Below are 20,997 nucleotides of genomic sequence, written 5' to 3' on the forward strand. Positions count from 1 at the left end.
CTATGCATTGGGGCAGGTAGCGATCTCCTGGCATCCGCTAAACCCAGATTCGGCCGTCGGACTGTCAGATGGTGAAGTGTGATTCATCACTCCAGAGAACGCGTTTCCACTGGTCCAGAGTCCAATGGCGGCGAGCTTTACACCACTCCAGCCGACGCTTGACATTGTGCATGGTGATCTTAGGCTTGTGTGTGTTTCCACTTCACAATAACAGCATTTACAGTTGACCGGGGCAGCTCTAGCAGGGCAGAAATTTGACGAACTGACTTCTTAGAAAGGTGGCATCCTATGACGGTGCCACGTTGAAAGTCACTGAGCTCTTCAGTAAGGCCATTCTACTGCCAATGTTTGTGTATGGAGATTACATGGCTATGTGCTCAATTGGCTATGTGCTCAATATTCACCTGTCAGCAACGGGTGTGGCTGAAATAGCCGTATCCACTAATTTGAAGGGGTGTCCACATACTTTGTGTATATATATATATATATATATATACAGTGGGGAGAACAAGTATTTGATACACTGCCGATTTTGCAGGTTTTCCTACTTACAAAGCATGTAGAGGTCTGTACCTTTTATCATAGGTACATTTCAACTGTGAGAGACGGAATCTAAAACAAAAATAAAGAAAATCACATTGTATGATTTTTAAGTAATTCATTTGCATTTTATTGCATGACATAAGTATTTGATTACCTACCAACCAGTAAGAATTCCGGCTCTCACAGACCTGTTAGTTTTTCTTTAAGAAGCCCTCTAGTTCTCCACTCATTACCTGTATTAACTGCACCTGTTTGAACTCGTTACCTGTATAAAAGACAACTGTCCACACACTCAATCAAACAGACTCCAACCTCTCCACAATGGCCAAGACCAGAGAGCTGTGTAAGGACATCAGGGATAAAATTGTAGACCTGCACAAGGCTGGGATGGGCTACAGGACAATAGGCAAGCAGCTTGGTGAGAAGGCAACTGTTGGCGCAATTATTAGAAAATGGAAGAAGTTCAAGATGACGGTCAATCACCCTCGGTCTGGGGCACCATGCAAGATCTCACCTCATGGGGCATCAATGATCATGATGAAGGTGAGGGATCAGCCCAGAACTACACGGCAGGACCTGGTCAATGACCTGAAGAGAGCTGGGACCACAGTCTCAAAGAAAACCATTAGTAACACACTACGCCGTCATGGATTAAAATCCTGCAGCGCACGCAAGGTCCCCCTGCTCAAGCCAGCGCATGTCCAGGCCTGTCTGAAGTTTCCCAATGACCATCTGGATGATCCAGAGGAGGAATGGGAGAAGGTCATGTGGTCTGATGAGACAAAAATAGAGCTTTTTGGTCTAAACTCCACTCACCGTGTTTGGAGGAAGAAGAAAGATGAGTACAACCCCAAGAACACCATCCCAACCGTGAAGCATGGAGGTGGAAACATCATTCTTTGGGGATGCTTTTCTGCAAAGGGGACAGGACGACTGCACCGTATTGAGGGGAGGATGGATGGGGCCATGTATCGCGAGATCTTGGCCAACAACCTCTATCCCTCAGTAAGAGCATTGAAGATGGGTCTTCCAGCATGACAACGACCCGAAACACACAGCCAGGGCGACTAAGGAGTGGCTCCGTAAGAAGCATCTCAAGGTCCTGGAGTGGCCTAGCCAGTCTCCAGACCTGACTCCAATAGAAAATCTTTGGAGGGAGCTGAAAGTCCGTATTGCCCAGCGACAGCCCCGAAACCTGAAGGATCTGGAGAAGTCTGTATGGAGGAGTGGGACAAAATCCCTGCTGCTGTGTGTGCAAACCTGGTCAAAACCTATAGGAAACGTATGATCTCTGTAATTGCAAACAAATGTTTCTGTACCAAATATTAAGTTCTGCTTTTCTGATGTATCAAATACTTATGTCATGCAATAAAATGCAAATTAATTACTTAAAAATCATACAATGTGATTTTCTGGATTTTTGTTTTAGATTCCGTCTCTCACAGTTGAAGTGTACCTATGATAAAAAATGACAGACCTCTACATGCTTTGTAAGTAGGAAAACCTGCAAAATCGGCAGGGTATCAAATACTTGTTCTCCCCACTGTATATATACATATACAGTGGGTATAGAAAGTCACCACCCCTTTTCAAAATGTTCACATTTTGTTGCCTTACAGCCTGAAATGAAAACACATAAAATCAGACTTTTTCCAGCTTTATTTACACACAGTAACCCACAATATCCAAGTGAGAAAAAAAAAAATCTACAAAACTCTGAAAAAACAGTAAAATACCGTATTTGGATAAGTGAACACCCCCGAGTTAATACTTGGTGGAACCACCTTTTGCTTGAATTACAGCCACGAGTCTCTTTGAATACGTCTCTACTAACTTTGCACACCTAGACAATATTTTCCCATTCTTCCTTGCAGAATTGTTCAAGCTCAGTCAAATTGCATTGTGACCGCTCATGGACTGCACTCTTCAAGTCATTCCACAGATTCTCGATGGGATTTAGGTCGGGGCTCTGACTAGGCCACTCAAGGACATTCACCTTCTTGTCCTTCAGCCACTGTACGGTTACTTTGGCGGTGTGCTTTGGGTCATTGTCATGTTGAAACGTGAACCATCTTCCCATTTTCAACTTCCTGGCAGAGGGCTGCAGGTTCTCCTCAAGAATCTGTCGGTATTTTGAACTGTCCATTTTCTCTTCTATCCTGACAAGTGCCTGCTGAAGAGAAACACCCCAAAAACAGGATGCTGCCACCGCCGTTCTTTACTGTAGGCATGGTGTTCTTTGGGTGGAAAGATGTATTGGGTTTTCGTTTTGCGTTCAAGCCAAAAAGTTCAATTTTGGTCTCATCTGACAACAGCACCTTTTGCCACTTGGCCTCGGAATCTACAATGTGCTTTTTGGCAAAGCTCAAACGAGACTTGATGTGGCTTTTTTTTTGTTTGGAGTGTTTTTTTTCTTGCCACCCTTCCATAGAGGCCAGATTTGTGGAGCGCTTGTGACATTCTGGTCACATGCACACATTGACCAGTCTTTGCCATAAAGGCCTGAAGCTCCTTCAAAGTTGCCATTGGCTTCTTGGTAGCCTCTCTGATCAGTCTCCTCCTTGCCCGGTCATCCAGTTTGGAGGGACGGCCTGATCTACGCAGGGTCTGGGTGGTGCTATACACCTTCCACTTCTTAATAATGGTCTTAACTGTGCTCCGAGGGTTAGACAAAGCCTTTGAAATATTTTTATCTCCATCCCCTGATTTGTGCCTTTCCACTACTTTAGCTCGTAGATCTTTTGAAAGTACCTTTCCGCCCATAGTGTATTCTTTGCTTTGAATTGCACTACTAAGCAGTGGAGTCCTCTATGAACAATTGCTTTTATTCTGAACTAATCAGTAACTACAATTGACCACAGATGGATGCCAATTAGCTTGATTTGTGATCTGGAAGGTGGTTGGTTATTTTCTTTCACTTGGATATTGTGTGTAAATAAAGCCGGAAAAAGTCTAATTTTATGTGTTTTCATTTCAGGCTGTAAGGCAACAAAAGGTGAACATTTTGATAGGGGGTGGTGACTTTCTATACCCACTGTATAGTGTATAAGAAAGTAGAGGATTAGAGGGAGGCACTGAATAGTACAGGGAGAGACAGAGAGCTCAGGACAAGACCCTGTCCTCTTCATTAATAAGGAGTGAATGCCCAGACGAACAGGCTGCTGTGGCCATGCTCGCTCTCTCACCAAGCACATTGTTCCACTCACAGTACACTCTCTCAGGACTAGATTTACAGTCAGGTACACAACTGATGCACAATGCTTTAACTGCATCACATACCACTCTGCTGCCATCTCATAACTCAGCCAACTCAGAGAAATAATATACATTTGGTGGTCTGTAAATTCCAACATGATTGAGTGACTTTATATCTGTGGTGAAGTGTAGCCACTGATGTTAAACAGGTAAATAGTGTTCTAATGAGGTAGACTGGCCAGATTGGAGGCCAGGGAGTCTTTAACGGAGTTTCCACTGAGATCTGCTCCACTGGGAAACACTAACATAAATGACAGGGACCGCAGCTCAAGGCCTGACGCTGCGCAGGGGCTGTGCGTGTGTGTGTGTGTGGAGGACATATAGCAGACCCACTGTGGGCCCATAGTTAGTAATGTAACTAATGATAGTCAATAAATCAGTTAGTGACAGGTTCTGAAGCAGTAAGAAGTGTTTAGGACTGTTATAGAGCCTTACTAAAGTAACTGGTACCTGCACCCCCACAAGACCATTCTGCAGCGCTTGCTTGCCAACACCACACACTTATGCAGGACTTATATTTGTGAGGTGAAGTGATGAAGACCAACATTTTAGAAAAGTCTGGATAATAATAGGCAGTTTGCCTTACATTCCAAGGTGAACAGGGTCAAACACCCTGACGAACCAGCAGAGTAAGTTGCAATTAGATTTTATTCAACGTACTGACTAACAGGGCTCTTTACAGAGGAGGACAGATCAGATATGACATGTCTGTCAGTGTGATATTCTCCTCACCAAACAGAACCATTCTGGACTCGTTAGAAAACTCAGGGTCCAATTTCCAGCTTTAGCCCATAACAAACAAACAGGCTTATAGAAAACGTATGTGACAAATAAAACTAATGTATCTCATAACTATATGACAGAGGAATCAAACACTGTTTCCCGTCATTTCTTTGTTTATTGCTGTTAAAACTTCCTAGTGAAATCATCTTCGCCTCAGAATGCATGAGACAAACATTATAGCCACTCCCAACATGATGCTCATTTCATAGCAGATGGTAGACAAGTTGAAAACAATGTACAGTTGCATACAATATATAGGTTAAGATCATATAAAAACATATTACAACATTTGACAAAAATAAAAAGGCACCACCACAATAAGGTTATGTGTGTGAGTGTGTGTGTGTTATTTCAGGTTGAGTAGTATAGAGCTAAGGTTCAGTAATAAGAAGGTGTGTGTAGGGTCAGTAGTCCTGTGCATCTCCTGCAGCAGCAGATGAAGAGAGCAGAGCTCAAACAGCCGTCTGTTCTTCCTGTGAAAACCAGAAAACAAGAGGGTATGTAACATTGGGTCTATGAATGATAGTATACCTACTACCACATGTGTTACAAATGCACAGGATCTTGTAATAATCGGTCCTATATTATTAGATATACTTTGGTCCTATAGAGTTAAACAGAGGGTTCTGTTGGAAGGTAATGTGGGTCACCTCTCATCTACAGGTAACTGTCAAAATAAAGGAAACACTAGAGTAAATGAGGGATATAAAGTATATTGAAAACAGGTGCCTCCACACAGGTGTGGTTCCGGAGTTAATTAACATTCCATCATGCTTTGGGTCATGTATTAAAATGCCCAGTTGCCCATTATTTTGGCTACCATGGCTAGATGAAGAGATCTGACTTTGAAAGAGGAGTCTCAAAGGAGCATAGGGTTTTAAAGGGTGTGTGTGTGTGTCTCAGTCACCAGATCTCAGCCCAATTGAACACTTGTGGGAGAATCTGGAGCGGCGCCTGAGACAGCGTTTTCCACCACCATAAACAAAATACCAAATTATGGAATTTCTCATAGAAGAATGGTGTCGTATCCCTCCAATAGAGTTCCAGACACTTGTAGAATCTGTGCCATGGTACAGTGAAGCTGTTCTGGTGGCTCGTGGTGGCCCAACGCCCTACTAAGACACAGTGCCCAGGGGTTTCCAACTCCGCTAATGGGGGGTTCAGGTTTTTGTTCCAACCTTGCATTAACATGCCTGATTTAGCTAATCATGATTCTGAGTCCAGACAAAAGAACATGATCAGTCTGTCACACCTGATCTTGGAGAGTTTCTGGAGGATGATGGAGAGTTTCTCCAGAAGAGGAAGTTCTAGTCTGGGGTTCTTCACAAGGAGAGCTGCTGTACAGAAGAACTCTTCAGTGCTGCACGCAGACAGGAACTCAGACAGATACCCTGCAGAGAGGGAAACACTTAGATAGGTATACAGATGGACAGACAGACAGTTCCACTGAAGAGCCCTATACACACAGGCAGACAGACAGTTCCACTGAAGAGCCCTATACACACAGGCAGACAGACAGTTCCACTGAAGAGCCCTATACACACAGGCAGACAGACAGTTCCACTGAAGAGCCCTATACACACAGGCAGACAGACAGTTCCACTGAAGAGCCCTATACACACAGGCAGACAGACAGTTCCACTGAAGAACCTTACGGTTAGTGTTAACTGAAGAAGATGTGGGTGATGAAACAACGGAAGCCATTTATTTTTGATGGAGGGAGTGACGTAGTCGGAGGCACCGGTGGGCGATGCGAGCATGGGCGAGAGAGGGTGAACAAGGCGGGACCTAAGTTGGGGAAAGCTGAACTTTATGCAAATACTCTGCGATATCGCGGCACGATTGACCAATCGAAGCTCACTATAGCTTCCAGCCCCTACTGGATTGGCTATTGATACATATCACTATCTAGCATGCTTGCTAGCACCCACATGAGGGTGATGCTAGCGTGGCTATCCAAATTATTGATGATAGTTAACAGGCACTGTTACACACAGGCAGACAGACAGTTCCATTGAAGAACCCTACACAGTCCTGTCTACTCCTGTTAACCTGCCAAGTCATCCCATCATCTGGCCTACAACTCTACAACCAGTCTCTGCTGTGAGCAGAATGGATCAGGAACCCAGCTGAAGTGTTCCAGTCGTAGTACAGATGCTAATCAATTCCACTCAGCCAACGAGAGTAAATCTACATGATTTCACTTCAAGAAGAGTCCATATTGTCAGTGTTAACTCATGTCTTTGGATACATAAACACAAACAGATTGACCTGATAGGAGAAGGGAGGCATAGATCTCTGCATTTTTCTCTCAGATAAGTCAATAAAAGAGTGTTTGGAGCATCAGAGCCAGTCAGGCAGTATGGTAAGAGTCTGGACAGACTACAATCACAACGATAAGTGTAGAATACATGACAAAGTCATTGACCCAACATGACACAGTACTTCTCATAACCAACATACAACTGCCCCAAAATTCCTACACATTTCTATTTTTACAAACAACACATTTTTTATTTTATTTTATCCAGGCTCTGTCGCAGCCGGCCGCGACCGGGAGACTCATGGGCAGCGCACAATTGGCCTAGCGTTGTCCAGGGTAGGGGAGGGAATGGCCGGCAGGGATGTAGCTCAGTTGATAGAGCATGGCGTTTGCAATGCCAGGGTTGTGGGTTCGATTCCCACGGGGGACCAGTATGAAAAAAATATATATATATATATGTATTCACTAACTGTAAGTCGCTCTGGATAAGAGCGTCTGCTAAATGACTAAAATGTAAATGTACTGGTTCAGTTGACTGAGAACACATACTCGCACAAAAAAACAAGTACAAAAATGACCTGGGGGATTCAATTCAAACATTTATTTTCCCTGTGATAGGTTCAATAGGGAATAAAGGAGTAGAGTAACTTGGGGGGTAATTGTGCGTGAAAAAGCAATCTGCTTTAGAGACAGCCTCATGATGTTACTGTAGCTACTGTACTTTAGCAGACTGGCAGAGACCCAGGAGGTCCATCCCTGTTACTGTAGCAGGGAGCTAGACACACACCTCCATCTGGTCCCTAGCCTCTCCCCTCCTCAGGCCCTTTTAGCCGTACTGTATGTGGGACAGGGGAGAGAAACTTCAAACACTATGGGTCAGTGGTGGAATGGTCCATGTCCATGCTGATTTAGGGGAGAGGTTCTCTTTATGGTCCCCCCTGGTTCTCCCCTGTCTCTATAGGACACATGGACTGGATTACTGTAAATATAGCCTGAGAGAGTTATATGGGGGCTTCGCCTTGGGCACAGACACTAAGCAGGCCTACTGTAGGACAGGACAGGACAGGACACACACTGGGGAGAGGGTGACCTGCAGGTGTGAACCAGACCCCTGTGTGTGTCAGTGACAGACACTACACAGGCGTATACAGTATAAAGGCATCTGCATCCCATCCAAAACAGTTCGTGCACATATTACATTTTGTGACGTTTTTGTTTGATTTGGTCTTCGGCACTGATTTTTTCAGCTGTTCGTGCCACAAAATATTTTATTGAGGCAACAGTAGGGGTTCTTGAATGAAGTGTTTGTTGTCATTCAACGAGAGATGACTTGTTTTCATGTCAAAATTAATGACATATTTCTTGTGATTTATCTTAGATTAATTCAGACTATTTTGAGGAAATGTATACTGGCTATAGCGTCTCAAGATGGACAAACAGTACTTTTGCCGCTTTTTTCTCGTTTTTCAAGTGAAGGTCTTTTAAGGGAGTATGCGAGGCACAGACGTTCACTTCACCTAGACGAGTTCTGCTAGGACCAAACCCAACCTAGTATGCAGGCGCCTTAACAGGGCAGCCACAGAGGGGAAATTAAGTTGACCTTCAGGTGTGAACTGCATGAAGGAGCCCAGCCATACCGTACTGTACAGGGGGGTTGAGGAGGCTGCATTGTAGGCAGACACTGAGCATGCTGCAGTAGTACAAGACAGGGGAGGTGTGTGTCAGGCAGTTTAATGGTGACCTTCAGGTGTGAACACCAACTCCCCCTCATGGCCTCACTCACACTCACTTCATTACTCCCCTGTAAACCACGCTAATCACCAGCTCTCACCTCTCTCTCATAAATCATAGTGGGGTGCTGAGATCTCCACCTGCCACACTAGACTTTAGGGGACCAAGAGCCTAGCTCTGCTCAGTGTCTCTCGCTTACACACACACACACTCTGTTCAGTATCAGCCAATGACATGGCTCCTTGCCTCAACCAGCAGTCATAAATTAGTCAAACATAAAACACATAATAGGAGCATACTGTAACTGTCCCCTGTAGCTCAGTTGGTAGAGCATGGCGCTTGCAACGCCAGGGTTGTGGGTTCGTTTCCCACGGGGGGCCAGTATGAAAATGTATGCACTCACTAACTGTAAGTCGCTCTGGATAAGAGCGTCTGCTAAATGACCAAAATGTAAATGTGCTGTTATGGAGAGACAGTACATTGTGGTGGGAATTCGTGGGATGTCTCCATACTCATGGGACTTAGAGCTGCACTGACTGAGGGCGGCAGGTATCTTAGCGGTTAGAGCATTGGGCCAGTAGCCAAAGGGTTGCTAGCTCGAATCCCTGAGCAGACAAGGTGAAATCTGTCAATCTGCCCTTGAGCAAGGCACTTAACCAGGGTCGGCGTCAATAATGGCAGACCCTGGCTGTGACCCCACTCGCCGAGGGTGTCTCAGGGGGAGTGTGATATGCAAAGAACACATTTCCATTTCACACCACACACAGGTTACCTTTGATTAATAGTGAGAGAAGTAGTGTATCTATACTTACGTGACTCTGCGCTGAGCTGCAGTAGGATGTCTATGGGGGTCTGCAGCCCCCCCTTCCTTCCTCGGAGCAGGGCTAGGAGGACAGACACTCCCCCGTACTGAAGAAACAGCCCCCGGACATCCACACACACCAGGTCACTGTGGAGGGAGTCCAACACCTGGGCTAGGATGTCAGCTGGAGGGAAAAGAGGAGAGTTAGGTCACACAGACAACCTGGACACTGCCACTGAAACCCAACCCCCATCTCTCTGCTACCAACACTTATCCCATCCCAGCTGGAGGCTCACCTAGATATGTGAGATCAGTTAACAGGTCTGTCTAAAGCCCGAGGGATAAATCACACTGGAGCTGACACTCTGAATGTGACCCTGACAAAATGCTGTTCTGCCCTGCATGTCTGCTTGCTCCTCTCTCCCCAAGTCAGAGCCGTACAGACAGGAGTAATGGATAATGAACAACCCAGTAAAAGCAGACAGAGTGAGAGTGGCTAGGAGAGACAACCTGGTTACTGAGAAGACATCTTTATGGGGCCTGTGTAACTGATGATCTCCAGATACACAGCAATGTAGTCTGTAACTGGGCAGGAGGGGTACACCAGAACCCCCCTGACCCAAAGCCAGCCTGCCTCTCTTTCTCTGGTCCAAACCCATTAAGGGGGCTGAGTTTCCAGAAAGCTTTGTTTTCTTTCCATGACCCAGACCCACAGCACAAACAGCTTAGTGTCTCATTTGAATCCCTTCTGTCTGTCTCTGTGTCTGTCTGCCTGCCTATAATTTCAGACAGATATGGCTCTGATGCAGACTGTTTTTTATTAGTTCTGATGTTTTTCTGTAGTCGGTTAAAAGCTTTTTGGCGCCTGATACATCAGTCTGACATGGTACCTATTAAAGAAATAAGAGGAAATAAGAGGAACTATTCTTCCTATATGAACAACCCAGTTTCATGTCAATCCAGAGATAGAACTGAGCCAACCTGGCAGAGAGCTTGCACTTTGGGGGTTTAGGCCTGGGTTGCTGTTAAGAACTTGCTCACAAATGTACTTGTGAAAAGCACGAAACAAATAACATTTGATTGGTTGGTTGGTTGGTTGATTGATTGATAGCTGCACGGCTCTCTACAGAGCATTTCCCTTTACTACTGTATGAGTTACTCACTCACTAGATAGAGACAATTATATAAACCTGTATTCATTCCCAATGGAAAACCACACTGCCCTCTGCTGGGGTCTTCACATAACTACACCAAAAACAAATTGACAGACATATCAAAGGATATCCCTTGGATTTAGGAAGAATATAGAATTATTGGATAATTGTTTGCATTATACAGTGTGTGTATATGTAGTGTAGCAGGGTTTTACCCTGGGTGATGGTCCTGAGGATGATGAGGGAGGAGAGGAGACGTGTGTGGGGACAGAGGCTCCTGTACAGAGAGGAAGGTGGAGGGGGGCCCCTGGTCTTCAGAGGGCCGCTGGGGTCCTGCTGCTGGGTCGGAACCCTGGACACCTCCTCCCCCAGACGCCGCAGAGTGGATGACAGAGCAACCGGCTACACACACAGAGACACACACATACTCACATTTAGGAGTCAGTGGGAGTCAGCGTTGTGATTAAATCCACAGAGATTATGTTTCTGGCCTTGTGGTTCACACTCAACATGTTGCAGTAATGTTGCATCAAGCATGTCAAATAGTTGCCCTGACACTGCCAGACAAACAAACACACACCCCACAAAAACACACGTTTCAGTTCTGAGTGGCGTTGGATCCGGGATGGCATCTATGCTTGTTGTTGACTCGCTGGGCTGGGCATGTTTTCATTGAGAACCAGACAGAGATGCTGGGGGTCCATTCTATCCAGCTGGGTCTGAGCCTCTCTCGGTCAGTGAGATGTCTATTCACCAGACACACACACAGCCTGTTCTACATACGACTAATAAAACTTGAAAACTTCTAATGTACCCCACATTAATAAACCACATACTGGCCAGGCCAGCACAGGACACAGACCAACACACAGGATTCAATAACATAATGTTTACAGTGTGAAAACAAAATTAAACTCAACTGGATGTTAAATCAAAGGCTTTTTCTCACAGCTGGGAGGAGAATGCAGTCTCAGTTTGTGTTGTTGTGTAGTGTATTACCTGTGTGCTGTTGTCTATCTCTCTCAGGCTCCAGTATATAAATTTGATCAGGGACAGGGTGCCAGATGGGTCTGGTGATGCAGAGGACTGCTGCAGCTGCTCTACCAACAAAGGCAAAACCTAGAGACAGGGGGTCAACAAGACAATACAAACAACACAATATAAACAAAACTATAAACAACAACAAAATATGAACAAAACATTATAAACCACAAAACACAGGATCAACACAAAGCCTGGGACATCATAACAACATAAAGTGAATAAGAGAAAACAAGCCACAACGCCCCGGACCAGTCCAGTCCTCCCACCGCCCCGGACCAGTCCAGTCCTCCCACCTTAGAGCACCTGTCCTGGAGAGAGACCACTGGTGACGTGTGCTGCTGACCCTGGGCTATTCTGCTGTCTCCTGCTACTGGAGGAAATGCCTGTCCGTCTAGAACCCAATCCAATAGCAACGCCAGCAGCCTGAAAGGGGCGGGACTTACACCGCCCTGCAGAATGAGACAACCAGAAACCATCATCATCATCTTCATCATCATTATATATGGTTAGGGTCTGGCCATACTAAGTGGTGTGTTTTCCAAACAAACACATTGAAAGGAAATTCGACTTTAAAAGGTAGTTAGAAACAACCACCACCACTGTTGATTAGAATAATTACAGTACCAGTCTATGAGTCTTCATTAGGGAGTATGTGTGGGGTTAGGGCTGCATTAGTTACAATCACAGCTAACACACTAATAACACTAGCAGTCAGTACCCACCGCGCCCAGTGGAAATGGGCATGTACACACGCATGCTGTATACAGTTGAAGTCGGAAGTTTACATACACCTAGGTTGGAGTCATTAAAACTAGTTTTTCAACCACTCCACAAATTTCTTGTTAACAAACTATAGTTTTGGCAAGTAGGTTAGGACATCTACTTTCTGCATGACACAAGTAATTTTTCCAACAATTGTTTACAGAAAGACTATTTCACTTATAATTCACTGTATCACAATTCCAGTGGGTCAGAAGTTTACATACACTAAGTTGACGGTGCCTTTAAACAGCTTGGAAAATTCCAGAAAATGATGTCATGGCTTTAGAAGCTTCTGATAGGCTAATTGACATAATTTGAGTCAATTGGAGGTGTACCTGTGGATGTATTTCGTTGCCTACCTTCAAACTCAGTGCCTCTTTGCTTGACATCATGGGAAAACCAAAAGAAATCAGCCAAGACCTCAGAAAATTTTTTTTAGACCTCCACAAGTCTGCTTCATCCTTGGGAGCAATTTCCAAATGCCTGAAGGTACCACGTTCATCTGTACAAACAATAGTACGCAAGTATAAACACCATGGGACCACGCAGCCGTCATACCGCTCAAGAAGGAGACGCGTTCTGTCTCCTAGAGATGAATGTACTTTAGTGCGAAATGTGCAAATCAATCCCAGAACAACAGCAAAGGACCTTGTGAAGATACTGGAGGAAACAGGTACAAAAGTATCTATATCCACAGTAAAACTAGTCCTATATCGACATAACCTGAAAGGCCACTCAGCAAGGAAGAAGCCACTGCTCCAAAACCGCCATAAAAAAGACTACGGTTTGCAACTGCATATGGGGACAAAGATCGTACTTTTTGGAAAAATGTCCTCTGGTCTGATGAAACAAAAATAGAACTGTTTGGCCATAATGACCAACGTTATGTTTGGAGGAAAAAGAGGGTCACTTGCAAGCCGAAGAACACCATCCCAACCGTGAAGCACGGGGGTGGCAGCATCATGCTGTGGGGGTGCTTTGTTGCAGGAGGGACTGGTGCACTTCACAAAATAGATGGCATCATGAGGAAGGAATATTTGGTAGATATATTGAAGCAACATCTCAAGACATCAGTCAGGAAGTTAAAGCTTGGTCTTCCAAATGGACAATGACCCCAAGCATACTTCCAAAGTTGTGGCAAAATGGCTTAAGGACAACAAAGTCAAGGTATTGGAGTGGCCATCACAAAGCCCTGACCTCAATCCTATAGGAAATTTGTGGGCAGAACTGAAAAAGCATGTGCGAGCAAGGAGGCCTACAAACCTGACTCAGTTACACCAGCTCTGTCAGGAGGAATGGGCCAAAATTCACCCAAATTGTGGGAAGCTTGTGGAAGGCTACCCAAAACGTTTGACCCAAGTTAAACAATTTAAAGACAATGCTACCAAATACTAATTAAGTGTATGTAAACTTCTGACCCACTGGGAATGTGATGAAAGAAATAAAAGCTGAAATAAATCATTCTCTCTACTATTATTCTGACATTTCACATTCTTTAAAGTGGTGATCCTAACTGACCTAAGACAGGGAATATTTACTAGGATTAAATGTCAGGAATTGTGAAAAACTGAGTTTAAATGTATTTGGCTAAGGTGTATGTAAACTTCCCACTTCAACTGTACCATGCACATACCTTGGCTGGCTTAGAGGTGGCTTTCTTCTCGGGTTTAGAAGGTTTGGACTCAATGGTCTTCTGACAAACGTTCTCTCTCCCTTTCTGTGCCATGGAGTATTCATACTTCCTCTAGAGAGAGAGAAAATAACATGAAAATGAACAGACAGTATTGTATAGGACGAGGGTCTGAATAATACAGGTCTATTTTGCTTGTTGTGTGCCTTCCTACCTGAAGGTTCTCTAGCCGAGCTTGGACCTTCCTGAACTGATTCTCCAGACACTTGTTCTGCTCACTCAGCTCATTCAGCTGAACACAATACAATCATACAACACAAACAGTTAGTAAACACTTTTATTCAGAGCAACTCACTACACAACGTTCTAATGAAGTGATCCATCAGAACCAGCGCCCTCCTGTGGTCAGTCGAGACAGTTATACAGTGCATTCAGAAAGCATTCACACCCCTTGACTTTTTCCACATTTTGTTGTGTTACAGCCTGAATTTAAAATGGATTAAATTGATATGTTTTGTCACTGGCCTACACACAATACCCCATAATGTCAAAGTGACATTTTTACAAACTAATAAAAAATGAAAAGCTGAAATGTCTTGAGGCAATAAGTTCAGGAGTAAATATTTGCTTAACAAGTCACATAATAAGTTGCATGGACTCACTCTGTGTGCAATAATAGTGTTTAACATGATTGTTGAATCACTACCTCATCTCTGTACCCCACACATACAATTATCTGCAAGGTCCCTCAGTCGAGCAGTGAATTTCAAACACAGATTCAACCACAAAGACCAGGGAGGTTTTCCAATGCCTCGCAAAGAAGGGCACCTATTGGTAGATGGGTAAAAAAAAAGCAGACATTGAATATTCCTTTGAACATGGTGCAGTTATTAATTACACTTTGGATGGTGTATCAATACACCCAGTCAATACAAAGATACAGGCGTCCTTCGAACTCAGTTGCCGGAGAGGAAGGAAACCGCTCAGGGATTTCACCATGAGGCCAATGGTGACTTTCAAACAGTTACAGAGTTTAATGGCTGCGATAGGAGAAAACTGAGGATGGATCAACAGCATTGTAGTTGCTCCACAATATTAACCTAATTGACAGAGTGAAAAGAAGGAAGCCTGTACAGAATACAAAATGTGGCAAAGCAATTCACTTTTTGTCCTGAATACAAAGTGTTGTATTAGATTTGCCCCAAACATAACAACACAGTACTGAGGACCACTCTCCATATTTTCAAGCATAGTGGTGGCTGCATCATATTATGTGTATGCTTGTAATCGTTAAGGACTGGGGAGTTTTTCAGGATAAAAAAGAAACGGAATGGTGCCAAGCACAGGCAAAATCCTAGAGGAAAACCTGGTTCAGTCTGCTTTCCACCAGACACTGGGAGATGAATTCACCTTTCAGCAGGACAATAACCTAAATCCCATGGCCAAATCTACACTGGAGTTGCTTACCAAGAAGACCGTGAACGTTCCTGAGTGGCTGAGTTGTAGTTTTGACTTAAATCTACTTGAAAATCTATGGCAAGACCTAAAAATGGTTGTCTGGCAATGATCAACAACCAATTTGACAGAGCTTGAAGAATTTTGAAAATAATAAATGGGCAAATGTTGCACAATCCAGGTGTGGAAAGCTTTTAGAGACTTACCCAGAAAGACTCACAGCTGTAATCACTGCCAAAGGTGCTTCTACAAAGTATTGACTCAGGGGTGTGAATATTTAATTAAATGAGATATTTCTGTATTTAATTTTCAATAAATTTGAAAACATTTCTAAAAACATGTTTTCACTTTGTCCTTATGGTGTGTAGATGGGTGAGAAAAAGTATACATTTAATCAATTTTGAATTCAGGCTGTAACAACAAAATGTGGAATAAGTCAAGGGGTATGAATAATTTCTGAAGGCACTGTACGTCTGAACCTCATGTGAGTAGACCGTACAATATGGCAGAATAGCTTTACAGTTAGACTAATCATTCACAGAGAATATTATCAGGGGGGTTTCAAAGAGTCTAGTGATATTTGGTGAAAAACAGTCATACAGTGCCTTGCAAAAGTATTCATCCCCCTTGGCGTTTTTCCTATTTTGTTGCATTACAACCTGTAATTTAAATTGATTTTTATTTGGATTTCATGTAATGGACACACACAAAATAGTCCAAATTGGTGAAGTGAAAAAAATTCTAAAACATAAATAACGGAAAAGTGGTGTGTGCATATGTATTCACCCCCTTTGCTATGAAGCCCCTAAATAAGATCTGGTGCAACCAATTACCTTCAGAAGTCACATAGTTAGTTAAATAAAGTCCACCTGTGTGCAATCTAAGTGTCACATGATCTCAGTATATATACACCTGTTCTGAAAGGCCCCAGAGTCTGCAACACCACTAAGCAAAGAGCACCACCAAGCAAGCGGCAACATGAAGACCAAGGAGCTCTCCAAACACGTCAGGGACAAAGTTGTGGAGAAGTACAGATCAGGGTTGGGTTATAAAAAAATATTAGAAACTTTGAAAATCCCACGGAGCACCATTAAATCCATTATTAAAAAATTGAAAGAATATGGCACCACAACAAACCTGCCAAGAGAGGGCCGCCCACCAAAACTCACAGACCAGGCAAGGAGGGCATTAATCAGAGAGGCAACAAAGAGACCAAAGATAACCCTGAAGGAGCTGCAAAGCTCCACAGCGGAGATTGGAGTATCTGTCCAAAGACCACTTTAAGCCGTACACTCCACAGAGCTGGGCTTTACGGAAGAGTGGCCAGAAAAAAGCCATTGCTTAAAGAAAAAAATAACCAAACATATTTGGTGTTTGCCAAAAGGCATGTGGGAGACTCCCCAAACATATGGAAGAAGGTACTCTGGTCAGATGAGACTCAAATTAAGCTTTTTAGCCATCAAGGAAAATGCTATGTCTGGCGCAAACCCAACACCTCTCATCACCCTGAGAACACCATCCCCACAGTGAAGCATGGTGGTGGCAGCATCATGCTGTGGGGATGTTTTTCAACGGCAGGGACTGGGAAACTGTTCAGAATTGAAGGAATGATGGCTGGCACTAAATACAGGGAAATTCTTGAGGGAAACCTGTTTCAGTCTTCCAGAGATTTGAGACTGGGACGGAGGTTCACCTTCCAGCAGGACAATGACCCTAAGCATACTGCTAAAGCAACACTCTAATGGTTTAAGGGGAAACATTTAAATGTATTGGAATGGCCTAGTCAAAGCCCAGACCTCAATCCAATTGAGAATCTGTGGTCTGACTTAAAGATTGCTGTACACCAGCGGAACCCATCCAACATGAAGGAGCTGGAGCAGTTCTGCCTTGAAGAATGGCCAAAAAACCCAGTGGCTAGATGTGCCAAGCTTATAGAGACATACCCCAAGAGACTTGCAGCTGTAATTGCTGCAAAAGGTGGCTCTACAAAGTATTGACTTTGGGGGGGGGGGGGGGGGGGGGTGAATAGTTTTGCACAGTCAAGTTCTGTTTTTTTGTCTTATTTCTTGTTTGTTTCACAATAAAAAATATTTTGCATCTTCAAAGTGGTAGGCATGTTGTGTAAATCAAACGATACAAACCCCACAAAAATCAATTTTAATTCCAGGTTGTAAGGCAACAACATTGGAAAAATGCCATGGGGGGTGAATACTTTCGCAAGCCACTGTATATAAGGGAAGACAGTCACATGTCATCATGACACATGATCTTAGGTAAAAAGCAGCCAGCTGAAGCAGATGCTTGCCTGTTTCTTCATGGTGTCGTTGAGTTCCTTGATGGAGTTGAAGCTGGACTTTAACCTCTTGTTCTCCCTGGTTCTCTCTCTCAGCTGCTCCTGTAGCTGCCTCACCTCCTCGCTGCGGCTCTGATGGAATATACACATTATCAGAACCACTCACACAATGCACTTAAAAAAAACCTGTGAAGAAGAGATCATCTTCGACCTTGAGGGATTGCTGATGATGTGTGTGTACCTCCTCTTGCTGTAGCAGTCTGTTCTCTCTGTCCTGGAGCTGGGCTGACCACTGCTGCTGGCTCAAACGTTCTGCCTGTAGTTGTTGGTAGATGTGTAGCATCTCCTGGTAGACCTGTCCCATCACTGAGGGGCCGGAGGGGGAGAGGACAAGGGAGGACTGCTGCTGCCTCACCCCTCTCCCCTCTTTCTCCCCCCTCACCTCTTCTCCTCTGGCCAGGCCTACTGTGGACTCAGTCTCGCGAGAGCCCGAGGTACGGGCCAGGCTGGAGGGCAGGGTCACATCTGAAACAGAAAAACTCATACACTGTTTATTTTGTCAAGTGTTTTCAGTTTGAAGAAAGCGCTATTGGTATGATTAATATGATTATTATTAATATGAATATAATACCATTATTATCAACATTTTAAAAAATCATTCTCTAGCTACATCTGTTGAGACACATGCTGAATATAAGAAGACCCCACACACACCTGTCTCTGTGTAGTGGATCTGTGTGTCCAGGAGAGGGCAGGAAGTATAGTTCTCACTCAGGTCCTCCTCACTGTCACCCCGACTGCAGTCACTGTCCAACCTGGGTGATCAGACAGGTACACATCACATCATCTCACATTAGTGGCATATAGTAGCTAGGCCTCCAGCAATTATAACACAATGTGTTGGTCTGAAAGAAATGCCTGGAGAAAGACTGACCTGTCTGGAGGGTTGGTGACAGCCTGGAACAGCTCCTGTAGAGCTCTGTTGTAACCTCTCATCTCTCTGGTGGTGGTGCGTCTAGACCTGGGGGACTTCACCACTCTCTGCTGCTCACCATGGTAGTGTCTTCCACTCAGCGTAGCTGCTTTCTGCTCTGTAGAGACCTGTCAAATGGCAATAGTGAGCTATAGCATGTTCAGTCACTGCATGTACGTGCACAACCTAGTACCAGTAATAACAAGCCAACTAAACCTAGCTAACTATTTAGTTAGCTAACTAGGTCGACAACGTTAGCTAGCTAGCTGGATTGCTTGTTCTCTTGGTAACGACTCCGAGTGATCCAGCTAGCTAGCTAGCAAACAAAGTTAGCTAGCTGGATCACTCAATGGTCGTTACCATGGGAACAAGCAAACCTGCTAGCTAAGGTTATCTACCTGACTAGTTAGTTACTATTAGCTAGCTAAATAGTTGGCTTGTTAGCTATATAAGTTACACATTACTAACCCGTTTCCTTTCCAGATATTTCCTTTTCAGCCTCTCCACCGTAACGTCTTCGCTCTCTGACGATTCGTTGTTCATCTTGAGATTTCACAAAGATCTATTGTTTTTCAACAAACTCCAAAAGCACGGTCAACTTGTTGTCAGTTTGAATTCTGTGCATTTTTCCTAAACCGGAAATGAAAAACCTGCAAATCTGCTGTCATCCTGAGGAGGGCGTCATTACACAATTCTGACATTGTGCTCGTGCTTACAGTGTGTGGGACGGTCACTGTTGTTGTTGTAGCCTTCTGTGCTCAGTGCTGGGATGAATCTATCAACCTGTTCAAGAACCTGTTCCACATGCTGTAAAATAAGAAGACTCACATGCATACATTATTAAGATACTGTTAAGACCAGCTATCCCTTGCCTCAGAATGATGTAACATTGTATTAGTTCCTCACCCAGATGGTATTTAAATGCGTCTAGGATAAAGGTGAGATATGATTCATACTGTATAAATCATAGCATACCTCATCTTTACCCTGATATTGATACATAAATACCATCAGGGTGTGGAGGGAACTATAGTCTGAGGTAATAGAACATCAGAGTGGAGGCACGTTCTGTTGGGGAGGCATCATCTGATGGAACAGTTCAATAAAACCATGACTCCCCTCTTTCTGGCGTCGTATTATTTTCATGAGAACACACTGTATCAAATTATAATTTTGAAACCTTGTCATTTAGTTGTTTATTTCAAAAACAAATCTCCTTACATTTGCCTCACAAACCCCTCTGTACTTACAGTAAGAAAAGCATACATACACTATTCTAAGTTTATGAGTGGGAGTAAAATAATGAGTATTCCAGCACCTCCTCTCTTAATGACACACTCATTAGCCGGCTGTGCCTCTGAATCAGAGCTCTCTGTGCTACGGGTGGAGGACAATGGTGGAGCAACTTTTTTTTTGCTCTCTTTAATCAGCTATAGAGGTCTCTGTATTAAGACAGAATATAAAGTACCCATATTGCATATAAGATAAAAGTTGCACTGTAGAAGTGGAATATATAGCTTATTAACAACACTGATTGAGTATCATAATATCTTTAATCACTACTTTTGTAGCTTCAACAAAAACAATGATCACAACAAATATTGTTTGGAGAATAAGTCAAAACTTTTTATATGTTATATTTCAGATATGTCTACTAGCTTGGGGAGGTTCATAGTTATAGAACAGACAGAAACACCATGATCAGCTATTCTAAAACCTTGAAATGATTGAGGCTGATGGTTTAAGTCCAGAGTTTCATCCTACAGTTTAACCAGTTTCTGTCTGTTCATTTTAACATCGTTCCTTCAATGTCATAAACACCATCCGACCACATCAGTAACCCATCCAAACATCAAGGAGATGATGACCTCATGGCTCTCTATAAATAGACTCTTATGGATCTGAGGTCCTCTTAACTTTCCTCCAAAGCTCAGCAATGTGCCAGTCCCATTAGACTGACCTGGCTAGAGTGTCTCATAGTCTTGTCAGAGTATTACAGGTAATTTCCTCCGGGTAAAGATTTAGTCTCGTCTTTACTCTGTCGATAATATCTGATCTCAGGCAGTCAGATGCTATCCCGGATCCAACGCAACTCAGAACTGAATGGCGTGCACATGCTTATGTGTGTGTGTGCTTGTAACATTACAACAACCTAACATCGTTACTAACCTATAGAAGTACGAGATACCATACCGGTCACAGGGATGGCTAACTCTTGAAATTCTTTCAGTCACTACAGATTTACAGTGCCTTCAGAAAGTATTCACACCCCTTGACTTTTCCCACATTTTGTTGTGTTACAAAGTGGG

General features: G+C 43.7%; 1 protein-coding gene across 1 annotated transcript; it reads right to left on the bottom strand.

Annotated features, from left to right (window-relative positions):
• Nucleotides 1-4,679: 4,679 nt before the first annotated feature.
• On the bottom strand, nucleotides 4,680-19,320 carry ccdc138 (coiled-coil domain containing 138). Its single transcript, XM_084179195.1, has 13 exons — nucleotides 19,157-19,320; nucleotides 18,650-18,816; nucleotides 18,430-18,530; nucleotides 17,957-18,240; nucleotides 17,728-17,847; nucleotides 14,182-14,259; nucleotides 13,971-14,081; nucleotides 11,869-12,024; nucleotides 11,531-11,650; nucleotides 10,747-10,933; nucleotides 9,388-9,561; nucleotides 5,834-5,972; nucleotides 4,680-5,054 (listed from the first exon to the last, which is right to left on the bottom strand). The coding sequence occupies exons 1-13, from the start codon at nucleotides 19,229-19,231 to the stop codon at nucleotides 4,928-4,930; spliced, it is 1,839 nt and encodes a 612-aa protein (XP_084035321.1). The 5' UTR covers nucleotides 19,232-19,320; the 3' UTR covers nucleotides 4,680-4,927.
• Between the last annotated feature and the right edge of the window lie 1,677 nt (nucleotides 19,321-20,997).

This window comes from Coregonus lavaretus (genome assembly GCF_964263955.1).
Source record: "Coregonus lavaretus genome assembly, chromosome: 16".
In the NCBI taxonomy this organism is placed as follows: domain Eukaryota; kingdom Metazoa; phylum Chordata; class Actinopteri; order Salmoniformes; family Salmonidae; genus Coregonus; species Coregonus lavaretus.